This window comes from Dryobates pubescens, chromosome Z (assembly GCF_014839835.1).
Source record: "Dryobates pubescens isolate bDryPub1 chromosome Z, bDryPub1.pri, whole genome shotgun sequence".
NCBI classification, from domain to species: domain Eukaryota; kingdom Metazoa; phylum Chordata; class Aves; order Piciformes; family Picidae; genus Dryobates; species Dryobates pubescens.
Genome location: NC_071657.1, coordinates 126,898,208 through 126,910,555, shown reverse-complemented (window position 1 = coordinate 126,910,555; position 12,348 = coordinate 126,898,208). Strand labels below are relative to the sequence as shown.

Genomic DNA, 12,348 nt, shown 5'->3' with positions numbered 1-12,348 from the left:
TCACCTTACCCTGCCTCCGCTCCCCCTCCCCTCGTCTCACCTCCCGTCGCTGCCAATTCCAGTCGCTTCCTGGCGGCGGTGCCTCCGCCCCCAGAGCCTTGCCTCCCGTCAGGCCTTCCACTGCATCATTTCCCCTTTAAGAGAGAGCGACCCAGCCTCTGACGCGGGCGTCACCGGCACGGAGGCGGTGGCTCGGTTGGGATGAAGCGGAAGCACGACCTCCCTATGGGCTGCCGGGGACGTGCCCCTTCCTCTCCGGTCCGCCCCATGTCTCGCCGGGACGGGGGAAACTCCGAGAGGGATCTGTCGCTTTCTTTCCCCGCGTGCCGGGAGAAGTTGGTACAGTCCAGTCTTCCCGTGGGGACTGCGTGGGTCTTGGCGCCCCCTGGCGGCTCTGTCGGGGAGCCTGGCGTCGGCTGGCAAGGGCGAGTGGTGTGCCTAGGCCTGTGACGGCTGGTGTGGGAGGGAGTAGTGCCGCTTGCCTTCCGTGCTGCACAGCCGCCTGGCCTTCACCAGCCTGATCTTAATTTAATTTTAATTTTTTTCAACTTTCCTACCTCCTCTTTTTGTTTTCTCCACTTTCAGGTGTACTGGTTTCTGCCTGGGAGCCAGGGAAGGCAGAGGAACCATGCTTCTTTCCTTCAGTTACGTGACTGACCACGTTGGCTTCAGCGGTACTATCAAAAACTCACCGAGTGACTTCATAGTGACAGAAATCGAGATGCCCCAGCACGCACTTAGGGATATCCGGGCTGAATCACTTCACAAAAACAGCGAAGCGCTGACAGAACAAAGTAGCCTGTGCCTGCAGCAGCCCAAAAAACTCAGAACGGAGCCTGCCGGCCTTTGTGCCGAGGGCTGTGGCGGTGGCAGCGTCCCCAGCCCTTCGGAGCGCCACCCAGGCCGGGCAGGAAGTGAGTGTTCCGCATCCCCCAACGAGACACGCCGTGAGGGGGATGCTGAGCTGGAATCTGGCCTCGAAGAAGACAGTGTTTTTGAGTCCTTACTGGGCAAACCCAAGAGCGAACTGCTTCATAAATTTGCTTGCCATCTGAAGGACGTGTGGGATTCGGAAAGTAACGCTGATCCTAGCACTGAGGAGTTCTCCCTGGGACCTGTATTAGACAAGAAAAATCGAGCTGATTTACACAGTGCTGTTAGGCAGAAATTCCCCTTTCTAATCACTGTTACAAAGGACAATGAGATGATTGTAAAAGGAAATGCTGATTACAGAGAACTTTGCCAGTTAGTGACTGAAAAGGAAACGAGTGATTTCTTTAAATTTCTAGATGCAAAGGTAGAAAATTCTACATTTTCCTTCGAGCCTGATGGAAACAAAGAGCACAGAAAAGTAGTTCACCACTTTATCAATAGAAGGTTTGGAAAACTTTTAGAAACAAAGTCTTTTACAGTGACAGATGTCAATGATCAGTCAAATATGTCAATAACAGTACGATTTCGAGAAAAAAGTTGGCCCAGAAAGAGGTCTGGTGGTGGTTTCCAGGAAAAACAAGATCTTTATACAGGTAAATACTACATTTTTAGTGGAAGTGACAGGTGTTACGGTGTTCTTTAGTAAGATTGAGACTCGTGATCATTATTCTATGATCAATAAGCCTGATTGACCCATTGTTTATGCTGAAAAAAGTAATTGTTGCTGCATTGTAGTTACATCAGTGAGGAATGAGATGAATGAATGAAGTTACTGCATCATTTTACATGAACTTTTCCATGATAATGACCACAGTTCTTTTGCTTGTATCCCTGTTGCTCCCTGGGTGCTAGCTTTGCCTTCATTGTAACTGGAGCATTTTAGAAGATGCATCCAGATATTGAACAAATTAATAAGGCCAAATTTGGTTCACGATCACATTCCTTAAAGCAGTTAGTTTCTGATATAAAGAATGTTTCTAGCAATGAGTCCATAAGAGTTGATTGAATCATGTTACATTTTGTCTAACGCTATTTATAAAAGCAGCAGGGGCTTCTGGGCTTTTTGAGTTTTGTGTCCTGTGTCTTTTTCAATACTGAAAAAGTTAAAGTTCCTTTATTTTTGTGGTGTTGGAGGGCTATTTCTTTGCAGTTTCCATGTTATTACAGTTTGAAGGGAAGAACCTGCCTATCTGTCATGACAGAACACCCATATGACTTAGAAGTGAAAATTCCTGATCATTCTAAGATGATTGATTGTTTCAGCTTTCACCCTTCAGAAAGAAAATCTAGAAACGCTAGAAGCAATTGGCTTTTTGGCTGCTGAACTTGGTGTCCTTCCTTCAGACTTCAGTTACACTGGCATCAAAGATAAGAAGGCTATTACTTACCAACCTATGGTTGTGAAGAAGGTGACTCCTGAGAGGTATTTACAGTCTGGGTGCATCCCATTTAGCACACGGGTTTGTATGTTTATAAGTTTTGATGTGGTTTGGTCTTCTGAAGCATTTTTATTGATGTGCCTTCCCTTCTCCTGGAAATGGCTCTAATGTTTTGTGGCTTTAGGGCATATACAGCTTAGCATTGTATATACAATGTACATCTAGAGCTGTACATTGGCTTGAGGTTCACAGGCAACTTAAAAGCTTTAAACTAAAACTTAAAAGCTACAAAACTAAAAGTCAGTCATTACAAATGTACTTTGGACAGATGATGTCTTTGCTTGTTAAGTTCTATCCTATTGTCCCGTTTAGAAACATGACACTTAAGTGAAGAAGGTGTCGTCAACCTGAGAGTGGAAAATACATTTGTAATAACGTGTCAATAATACAAGATGTGCCTTTCCATTTCTAGTCTTTGTTAATGTCTGTAGCTAATAGATTGGGCAAAAAAATGAATCAAAATTATGAAGTTCTGCCTAGTAACATTTAAAAATTGCTGGAGACAAAACCATAGCTCATTTCTTCGTCAGTTTTGATTCTATGGTACGTTTTGGTCTCAGCAACAAAGTACACTTGACAGACAAAAGAAAGGAGAATTCATGTTTTTAGGAATTAGGACAAATTACTAGCATAATATATATCAGTAGCAAAATACCACTGCAAACTGGGCCAGTTGTTCAAGAAGTCATTAAAAATTTGCATTAATATTTAAATAGTTAAGCAAAATAGTTAAGTGCTTCCAAGCTACTACCATAAAAGGGAATATAAATAACTTCATAAATTCTTTATTTTTAAAACATTGCTTAGAGTATAAGCTCCTATGCTGAAAGTAGCCTTTTATTTGAATGACTAGTGCTTACACTTGAGAGCAAAGAAATTGGATAGATATCTTTAAGGGCAAATATTTCAACTGTCAGCCGTGTTTCCAATTACAAGCATGTGTAAGCACACCCAGAGAATCAGTGCGCTGAGTTTGTTGTTGTTAAGGCTGACCAAAAAAGAGCAATTGTGTTTGGGAGTCTTCTAGAGCACATTACTTTTCCTTTTCCTTTGTTTGTTTGGCTTGGGGTTTTTTGGTTGGTTGGTTGGTTTGGGTTTTTTATTTCAATGAAAAGCAGATTTTTAGGACTGAAGAGTAAACTGCTTGTTTTTCAACAGCAACAAAAGGCAAAATTCTGTGTGGCTGGCTTGGGAACATTCAGTGAATTGCTTCATTCCAGTATCTGTTGAGCTAATGAATATAGGTGCAAATGAAGTATTTCTGGGCTGTAACTAAATTTTAAGAATTCTATCTCTGCATTTAATAGATTTTCTGGAAACAATCTTTTTAAAATCAAAGTGGTTTTAATTTTAGTGCAAAGGTGAAGAAGCCATTTATTAGAAGCTGGACAGCCTTAGTAGAGGATGTTTCATAATTTCTTCCACTTATTTTTTGCAGGTTGAAAGAAATTGGAAGCAAAATGGAAAAAAAGGGAATGAGAATACACAACATACATTCCACATTCCAGCACCTTAGACTTGGTCAGCTGAAAGGCAATCACTTTGATATAGTGGTGAGAGATCTCAAACGTCACAGTGATGACTCTTCTGCAGATCTGAAAGACAGAATATCTGAAGCAATGGAAAATGTAAAGGTAAAAAAGCTTCGTGGTTGCCAATAATTAAGAGTTTTCATTCTCTGCTGTAAAAAAAAAACCAAACAAAAAATATTTTAAGGAAAATGCTTGCAGTAGTACAATAATGGCACTATTTCCCCATTTTGATGCTTTTGGCCATTTTATGTCTTTCCTGCATTACTTAAGCAATCACAGGAATTAAGTTGCATTCCAAGGAGGGTTTATAACTGAATTAGTTCTGTGTTAAAGACTATAGACCCCAGAGTGGTACAGCAAGACAGATGGAAAATGAGAATGAACATAGGAGATATTGCTGCATAGATCTAAGGCAAACCAAAGTGATGTATTTCACTATGGCAGTTGACAGGGCAAAATAATATAGTTGCATGGTCAACAGGTTGCTTTATTTGGTCGTGTGAGGAACATGTATGGTTGGCTTTCTAGCATTAAGACGTGAAACGTCTGTAGGGGAGAAAGAATAGCCTCTGAAATTCAGTGGATTTTGATTGCTGTTATCCTTAATATCTGAAGAGAAAAACCATCATGAGACCATTCTTAAACCAATGTGAAAAGTGAAAGCAAATCATGGAAAGCACAAAATACAGGTGTTTTGTGCAGTATTAATTTTCTTCATTTTTCTGAGTAATAACCATAATGCAAATTACTTCAGGAGGATTAATCCAGGATTAAAGACTCTATTGAAAACTACCCAGTATGAAAAAGCAAAATATGTTACATTTATGTTGGAAATGAATCTTACTGAAAAAAGCAATAGTAAAAGCAGTAGTGCTTCAGTGCACTTCTCTCTCTGCTCCATCTGAGTTTTTGTTTGCTGTTTGGCAAATTAACAAAAACTTGTCTTCCTTAATTAATTTTAGTTTACTGGTCAGATGATGAATAACAAAACAAGCATGTGTGTTAATCCAAAATATGGATTTCTTGGTCTTCCATGAGAACAAAATTGCTTATGGCACCTACGGATTTCCAAACCAAGGGTTTGTCATTTGAACTGAATAACCATTTCCAAAAGAAATACCATGTGTGTTGCTCTTGTCTACTCCATGCACACTTGCTATTTTCTAGACAAGGAGATTCTCATTGGATCACATGGCTGTGATTATTGCTCACCTGTGACCTGCAGCTCATCAGATTTAAAAGCCCAGTTAGCAGAAGTACTCACTCATAGTCTTTACTATTTTAATAGTAATACAAATGGGCTCATGTGAAAAGAAGACTAGTGTTTTTAAGAAAAAATATCCAACAGCAGTTACTGCTCATTACCTGTGCTATGCCACATTTGCCTGAGTAGAGGTTTCATCACTAGGCACTTAGGAAAAGCTCAGTTACTTTAACTTGAACTATGGTTGTGTTTACATAACTGATAGTAACTACCCATATAGAAAGAAGTTAGTTTCATTTACCTATTTTTTTGTTTTATGACAGTGAAGACGGTGATAGAATTGGTTATCACAGAATTTCAGGGGCTGGAAGAGGCCTTGAAAGATCATCTAGTCTGACACCCCTGCCAGAGCAGAAATATCTTTTTATATATTTAAAATAGAATAGAATAAGCCAGGTTGGAAGAGACCTTCAGGATCATCGTGTCCAACCTATTATCCAACCCACCTAATCAACTAAACCATGCAACCAAGCACCCTATCAAGTCTCCTCCTAAACAACTCTAACGATGGTGACTCCACCACCTCCCCAGGCAGCGCATTCAAATGGGCAATCTCTCTGTGTAGAATTTCTTCCTAACCTCCAGCCTAAACCTCCCCTGGTGCAGCTTGAGACTGTGTCCTCTTGTTCTGGTGCTGGTTGCCTGGGAGAAGAGACCAACCCCCACCTGTCCAAATCCTCTCTTCAGGTAGTTGTAGAGAGCAATAAGGTCTCCCCTGAGCCTCCTCTTCTCCAGGCTAAGCAACTCCAGCTCCCTCAGCCTCTCCTCATAGGGTTTGTGTTCCAAGCCCCTCACCAACCTTGTTGCCCTCCTCAGGACACATTCCAGCAAGTCAACATCCTTCCTAAACTGAGGGGCCCAGAACTGGACACAGTACTCAAGGTGTGGCCTAACCAGTGCAGTGTACAGGGGCAGAATAACCTCCCTGCTCCTGCTGGCCACACTGTTCCTGACACAGGCCAGGATGCCTTTGGCCCTCTTGGCTGCCTGGGCACACTGCAGATATTTAGAAAAATATATTTAGAATTATCTTTTGAGATATTTCTAATTTAGGTTCTAAAATGTCATAATAAATCATCAGTTACAGTTTTGTTCCATATTACTTCTCAATGAAAAAAACCCACACCCAGTTTGTATGCATTTGGGGTGTAAATGCAGATGAATGTGTTGTATGCTTAGTCATACTAATTGTACCTACCTAAAAGTGCTTGCACACTTTTAACATATCTATTCTTTATTGTTGCAGACAAAAGGGTTTGTGAATTACTATGGACCTCAGCGATTTGGACAAGGTCAAAATGTTCAGACGGATCAAATAGGATTGGCTTTACTGAATGAAAAGATGGTATTTTAGTTTTGTAATATAAGTAGCTGCTGTCAAGTTAATGCCACATTAATGTTGAGTTCTCTAGCACTGGAGTTGGTCTAACCAGTGAACAGTTTTATTTTTGAGATAAATACATATGTGTGCTGGAAGTAATTGCAAGATCAGTTTTGACAATAGCATAAGCATGAAGATCTTAATATGAAACAAAAATTCTCTTTTGAACAGAAGATGCAGCTTAGTTCATTAAAATGAAGCAATCCTTACACAAATTTTAGTCGTGGTCCTGATTGCTTCCTAACTTGTAGCCTCTTTATTCTGCTGGAGGTCTATATACTTCTTTTAAATGTCACAAGATGTTACATGGGATCGTATGAAAGGATTTGCTTTTTCAGTACCACATTATTTTGTGTGCCACATAGAAGAAAATGCTGCTTTCCATTATTCCTTGGCTACTTTCCCAAAGTCTTAGTTCTGAGCAATTTCTCCCATGTAAGCTAAGAAGAAGTTATTTCTTAAGCAATAATACAGAAGATAAGAGTCATATGCTTTTCAATGTGTATGGTATAGTACTTGGCACAGGTCTAAAACAGGATCAAACACTACTACTTGAATATCCTTTTCTTCTAATTGTGTTTTGATTCAGAGAAAAGTCAGGAAAACCTACCCTCCAGATATAAGAAGAATCAAGATTTGAGAGCAGCCCATAAAAGTTACTGTTGATGGATCTGGCATTTTGAGTTCTGATATGCTAGCAGCTGCTACAAGGTGCCAGTCCCTGAAGAATAATGATTTAAAATCTCTAGTCTTAACTCAGTTACTTTTCAATTTAAAACATGTAGAAACTACTATTTATATTAAAAAATGTGCCAGTGTGTGCTTGCACAGTCCAGTACAGAGGAGGACAGGAGCCAGATGCCATGGGTTAAAGTGCTAGCAAATTGTGTGGCTTTGCTGGTGCTGTAAATAACAAAGGTTATTAAAAGATAAAGATTGTTGCCCCTCTGTGTAAGACTGTGGAAAGTTTACACTCTAAATCTTTCATGAAACACGCAGGAGGGAAAGAAGGATCCGCGCTGTTCAGGGTTGAATGATGGCGTTACAAAGTGGAAGAGTTCTAACTGGATGTGCAGGAAGGATGACTGATTTCTTACAGAGCTCTAAGACCTGTGTTGTGTCTTCTGTGCAACTGAAACCTGTCTTCCTGTCTTTAGCCTGAAACAAAATATTGGTTACTATTCATGGCATCTTCTGTGAAAGGGAGTATTTGACTTTGACCTTAAAGAACTCAGATAATTTTGAGTGCATACAGAATATGTTGATATACAATTGAATGCATGTTTGTCTGTTTAGTTGATAAATAATTACATTTAAGTGAAAAAAAAATAATATTGTTCTTTAAAGGTGAAAGCTGTGAAGTTATTCTTCACACCTGAAGATACTGATGACCCTGTAAATAATGCAAAAAGATACTTTCTTCAAACTGGTATGTCCAGTTAAATTGTCTGTGTGTTTATTTGGGGTCAGTATTGTGAGGGGGCAAGATGTTGCTGCACAGATACTTTTTATTTAGCTGCTGCCTTATGCCACTTACAGCTTATGCTATGAAACTCAGTACAGCTGCACAATTAAAACTTAGATGGGGCCCTAAATGTGCAAAATAGTGGAAGACTGATGTACTTCAGGTGCAAGGCAGTGTACTCATAAATGCTGTATAGCATAATGCTGGAAAAGGCTAAGATAATTTTATCAAAGCAGTTTTGGCCTCCTTCCATCTGTCTGCTTGTGGAATATAAACTTCTCCCTAATAAAGGAAATACACAGAAATGAGGCATCCAGCCTCCTATTCAGCACTTAATGCATGTGAGCATCTAATTTTCTGAGGTTTCTGTAAGAATCTTAGCTCTTGGTTTTTTGCACCTTTGGGCTTTGCTTTTACATCATTTAATCATGTATCTCTTCTGTGCTTTCCTGTGAGATCTACCTTCTTTCCGTCTTGAGCTAAAATCAACAAAAGATGTCAAAGGCAGAAACGTGCTGAGTAAAATGTAATGTTTGTCAAATTTGTTGTTTTTAACATTCAACTTTCTCTCCAAAACTAAAAAGTTGGAGTTGCTCTTGATTTCAAATTTACTTTTCAAATATTCCACATCTATTAACCTGCTTTGCACTGTGATACATAGCTTCAAGAGACACAAGTGTTTCATTTCACAAGATAAGATGAACCATTTTGTGCTGTGCATTGCTGGGTGATGTATAAAAAAACACTGATGTGGACTCTGAAAACAGTTGCTTGCCTTTTCCTGAAAGCAAAAGGTAAATGGCTATGCAAAAGCCTTTGTCAGGTAATCACTTGTGATGAGAAAAGTACATAAAACAGAACAATTTGAACAAGGTCAGAAAACTACACTGAATAACTGAACCACAGTTTAGTTTTTACTGCATGAAATAGAATAGCATTTATGGGTCTGCACTGATAGGTGTATAAGATGAGCTTTGTGTTACATGACACGTTGAAGGAAAGACAATAGTAACCTGAAAGTCAGCATAAAGAGCTTAAACTGACACCAGTTTTCCCTACCTGATAATTTAATCTTCTTCAGAGTATTTTTTTCCTGGCAGGCAATATTTGGAAATTCAAGGGTTACTGATCTGGTTGTTTTTTTTGTTTGTATCAGAAGATGCAAAGGGTGCACTGACGATGCTGCCAGAATTTAAAGTGAGAGAGAAGATGTTGCTACGAGCTCTAAATCGCTATGGTGTAAACCACGAAGGTTGTGCCAAAGGCTGGCTCAGCATTCCTCATTCCATGCGCATATTCTACGTCCATGCTTATTGCAGTAAAATTTGGAATGAGGCAGCATCCTATAGGCTGAAGATTTATGGTTCACAAGTTGTTGAGGGTGATCTTGTCTTCTTGGAAGAAAGTGGAGAAAACATTTCCCTGAATGACAAGGTGAGTCTTCACAAAATAGTTCTTGTTTAAAAATAACAAGGGGAAAAAAAAAGCTTAATGCACTTGAATACATACTCAGACCATATTCTACTGCTTTTATTTTGCTTCATTCATTAAACTATTTTACTTTATTGACAAAGCTAAAAATGATGTAACTGAGTAGACCAAAGAAAATGAAAAGCAGAGGTATCAAATTCAGTAGGGAGTTGTTGAGTTTAAGATAGGTATATTCCTATTTAATAAAAAACCATTTTTTGTTGTATTTTTACTCTTGCTCATCTAGCACAAGATTGTATTGGCACAATTAACTTCAAACTCAAAGCATGTAAGTTGGGAGTGATAGTTTACTAATTACCATTTACCAGTAAATAGATTCCTTTATATTGAGCATCTCTACCATTTTTCATTGTACTCAACACTGGTTAGACCACAGCTTGAGTACTGTGTCCTGTTCTGGGCCCCACAATTTAAGAAGGACATTGAGACTCTTGAACGTGTCCAGAGAAGGTCAACGAGGCTGGGGAGAGGCCTCGAGTACAAGCCCTGTGAGGAGAGGCTGAGTAAGCTGGGATTGTTTAGCCTGGAGAAGAGGAGGCTCAGGGAAGACCTTATTGCTGTCTACAACTACCTGAAGGGAGGTTGTATCCAGGAGGGGGTTGGTCTCTTGCTCCCAGGCAATCAGCACCAGAACAAGAGGACACAGTCTCAAACTTGCCAGAGGAAGTTTAGGCTCGAGGTGAGGAGAAAGTTCTTCACAGAGAGAGTCATTAGCCATTGGAATGTGCTACCCAGAGAGGTGGTGGAGTCACCGTCCCTGGAGGTGTTCAAGAGGGGACTGGATGTGGCACTTGGTGCCATGGTTTAGTAGTCATGAGGTCTGTGGTGACAGGTTGGACTTGATGATCTTTGAGGTCTTTTCCAACCTTATTGATTCTATGACTGATTTCTGAAATAGATTATTGTCCTTGTACTACTCAAATAACCTTAGAGTCCTTTATGAGTTTGGGAGCACAGTGCATAGTTCCTAAAATAAACTTGTTTATTTTTTTAAAGTTTTGTGGTGGTTTTTCTTTTCATTTAACTTCAAAATTGTCTTGTCAGGTTCATGTAGTCACTGCTCCAGAAGAGTCAGCTAACAAATACTCTATAAACCAAGTAAGTCTGCATGAAAAATTCTGAGTTGTTGATCTCTTTGTTTGACTCAAATGATTTTGTTTTTAAAATTGTGTGTTTAAGTTAACTAGGGCAGGCTTCTTCCTTGCCAGAATGCACATTAAATACATGTGAACTAATCTCCACTCTCATAACAAACAGGAGAAAAGAGTATTTGCTTTGTAATGGAAGTAAGTACAGCATCATGTGCAGTATAGCAATATTTATCTTGAAGCTGAATGTAAATACTTTGAATTTTTTTCAATCTGCTGGGAAAAACATTCAAGAGTAGATGACCTTCTAACTGTGGAAAGTTCAGAAGATGTAGTTGTGAAGTCTTACATAGGCAAAGTAATGTATTTATTGCTCTTTCATTTCCAGCATGCAAGGAATTTCATGTTAGTACATTTCTAGTTTGTGTTAGGAATCTTGATACATTGTTTATTTTTCTGCTTTAATTACATCCCCCGTACCTGCCTTGCACAGTTTCCTTTCACAAGAAGCTGTTCTTTCACTGTTTCAAGATTTAGACACATTTAAAATAGTAATCACATTTAAAGGTGAATTAGTGGGCTGTATTTCACCTATGTTTGTTGTTTTATTTTTCTCTTTGAAGGTCGTTCTTCCAATGGTGGGACATAGTATCAAGTATCCCAATAACAAAGTTGGGCAATGGTACCATGAAAGACTTTCTAAGGATGAGCTGCAGATGTGCAAATTCAGAGTGCCTTCACTACAGCTGAATATACCTGGATGCTACAGACCCATTTTAAAAAATGTCCAGAATCTGTCATATTTTTTGGAAGGCAGTGAAAAAGGAATTGAAATTGAAGACAATGATCTGAGTGAATCCAAAATCGCTCTTCATATATCATTTGACCTTGATCCTTCATGTTATGCAACAGTCTGCCTGAGAGAAATAATGAAATGTGACTTTTAAGATTTCGGTTAATGAACAGTTACAGGAATATTATACAATGGTGCTATTTCATGTATAATGCCAAGAAAATAAGGGAGACTAGCAGGTTTAAGCCAGGAACAAGAAACATTTGCAGATTGAGATTCATAGTGGTAAGGAAGAAACCCCACCAAAATCATTTGGAATATTCCAAAAGCATTGCAAGCCTTAAATGCAAACCCTGGGATGCACTGGAGTAAAACTATGTGTTACACTATGCAGGTCTGACAGAAGTGAAAGAAACCATGGGCTGCAAGCATGAATTTCATACTTGGATTGATGCCTGACTTGCAAATTTAAATCCTGGAAAGATGTTTGCAGTAACTTAGTGTATCTTATATTTTCCTTTTCTTTTCTTTTCTTTTCTTTTCTTTTCTTTTCTTTTCTTTTCTTTTCTTTTCTTTTCTTTTCTTTTCTTTTCTTTTCTTTTCTTTTCTTTTCTTTTCTTTTCTTTTCTTTTCTTTTCTTTTCTTTTCTTTTCTTTTCTTTTCTTTTCTTTTCTTTTCTTTTCTTTCTTTCCTTTTCCTTTCCTTTCCTTTCCTTTCCTTTCCTTTCCTTTCCTTTCCTTTTCCTTTCCTTTTCCTTTCCTTTTCCTTTCCTTTTCCTTTCCTTTTCCTTTCCTTTTCCTTTCCTTTTCCTTTCCTTTTCCTTTCCTTTTCCTTTCCTTTTCCTTTCCTTTTCCTTTCCTTTTCCTTTCCTTTTCCTTTCCTTTTCCTTTTCTTTCCTTTTCTTTTCTTTCCTTTCCTTTTCTTTCCTTTTCTTTCCTTTTCTTTCCTTTTCTTTTCTTTTC

General features: G+C 39.0%; 1 protein-coding gene across 1 annotated transcript; it reads left to right on the top strand.

Annotated features, from left to right (window-relative positions):
* Positions 1 to 319: 319 nt before the first annotated feature.
* PUS7L (pseudouridine synthase 7 like) lies at positions 320 to 11,797 on the top strand. The gene is made up of 9 exons (XM_009899239.2): positions 320 to 339; positions 586 to 1,526; positions 2,197 to 2,356; positions 3,811 to 4,006; positions 6,415 to 6,513; positions 7,897 to 7,978; positions 9,171 to 9,448; positions 10,550 to 10,603; positions 11,217 to 11,797. Exons 2-9 carry the CDS (start codon positions 629 to 631, stop codon positions 11,538 to 11,540), a joined length of 2,091 nt encoding a protein of 696 aa, XP_009897541.2. The 5' UTR covers positions 320 to 339; positions 586 to 628; the 3' UTR covers positions 11,541 to 11,797.
* Positions 11,798 to 12,348: the final 551 nt, after the last annotated feature.

Excerpts from the sequence above, each read along its gene's own strand:
- PUS7L (XM_009899239.2), top strand. The coding sequence starts at position 629 with ATGCTTCTTTCCTTCAGTTACGTGACTGACCACGTTGGCTTCAGCGGT. Across the intron at positions 2,357-3,810 it reads AAGAAGGTGACTCCTGAGAG|GTTGAAAGAAATTGGAAGCA; the intron begins GTATTTACAGTC and ends TATTTTTTGCAG. Across the intron at positions 4,007-6,414 it reads AAGCAATGGAAAATGTAAAG|ACAAAAGGGTTTGTGAATTA; the intron begins GTAAAAAAGCTT and ends TTATTGTTGCAG.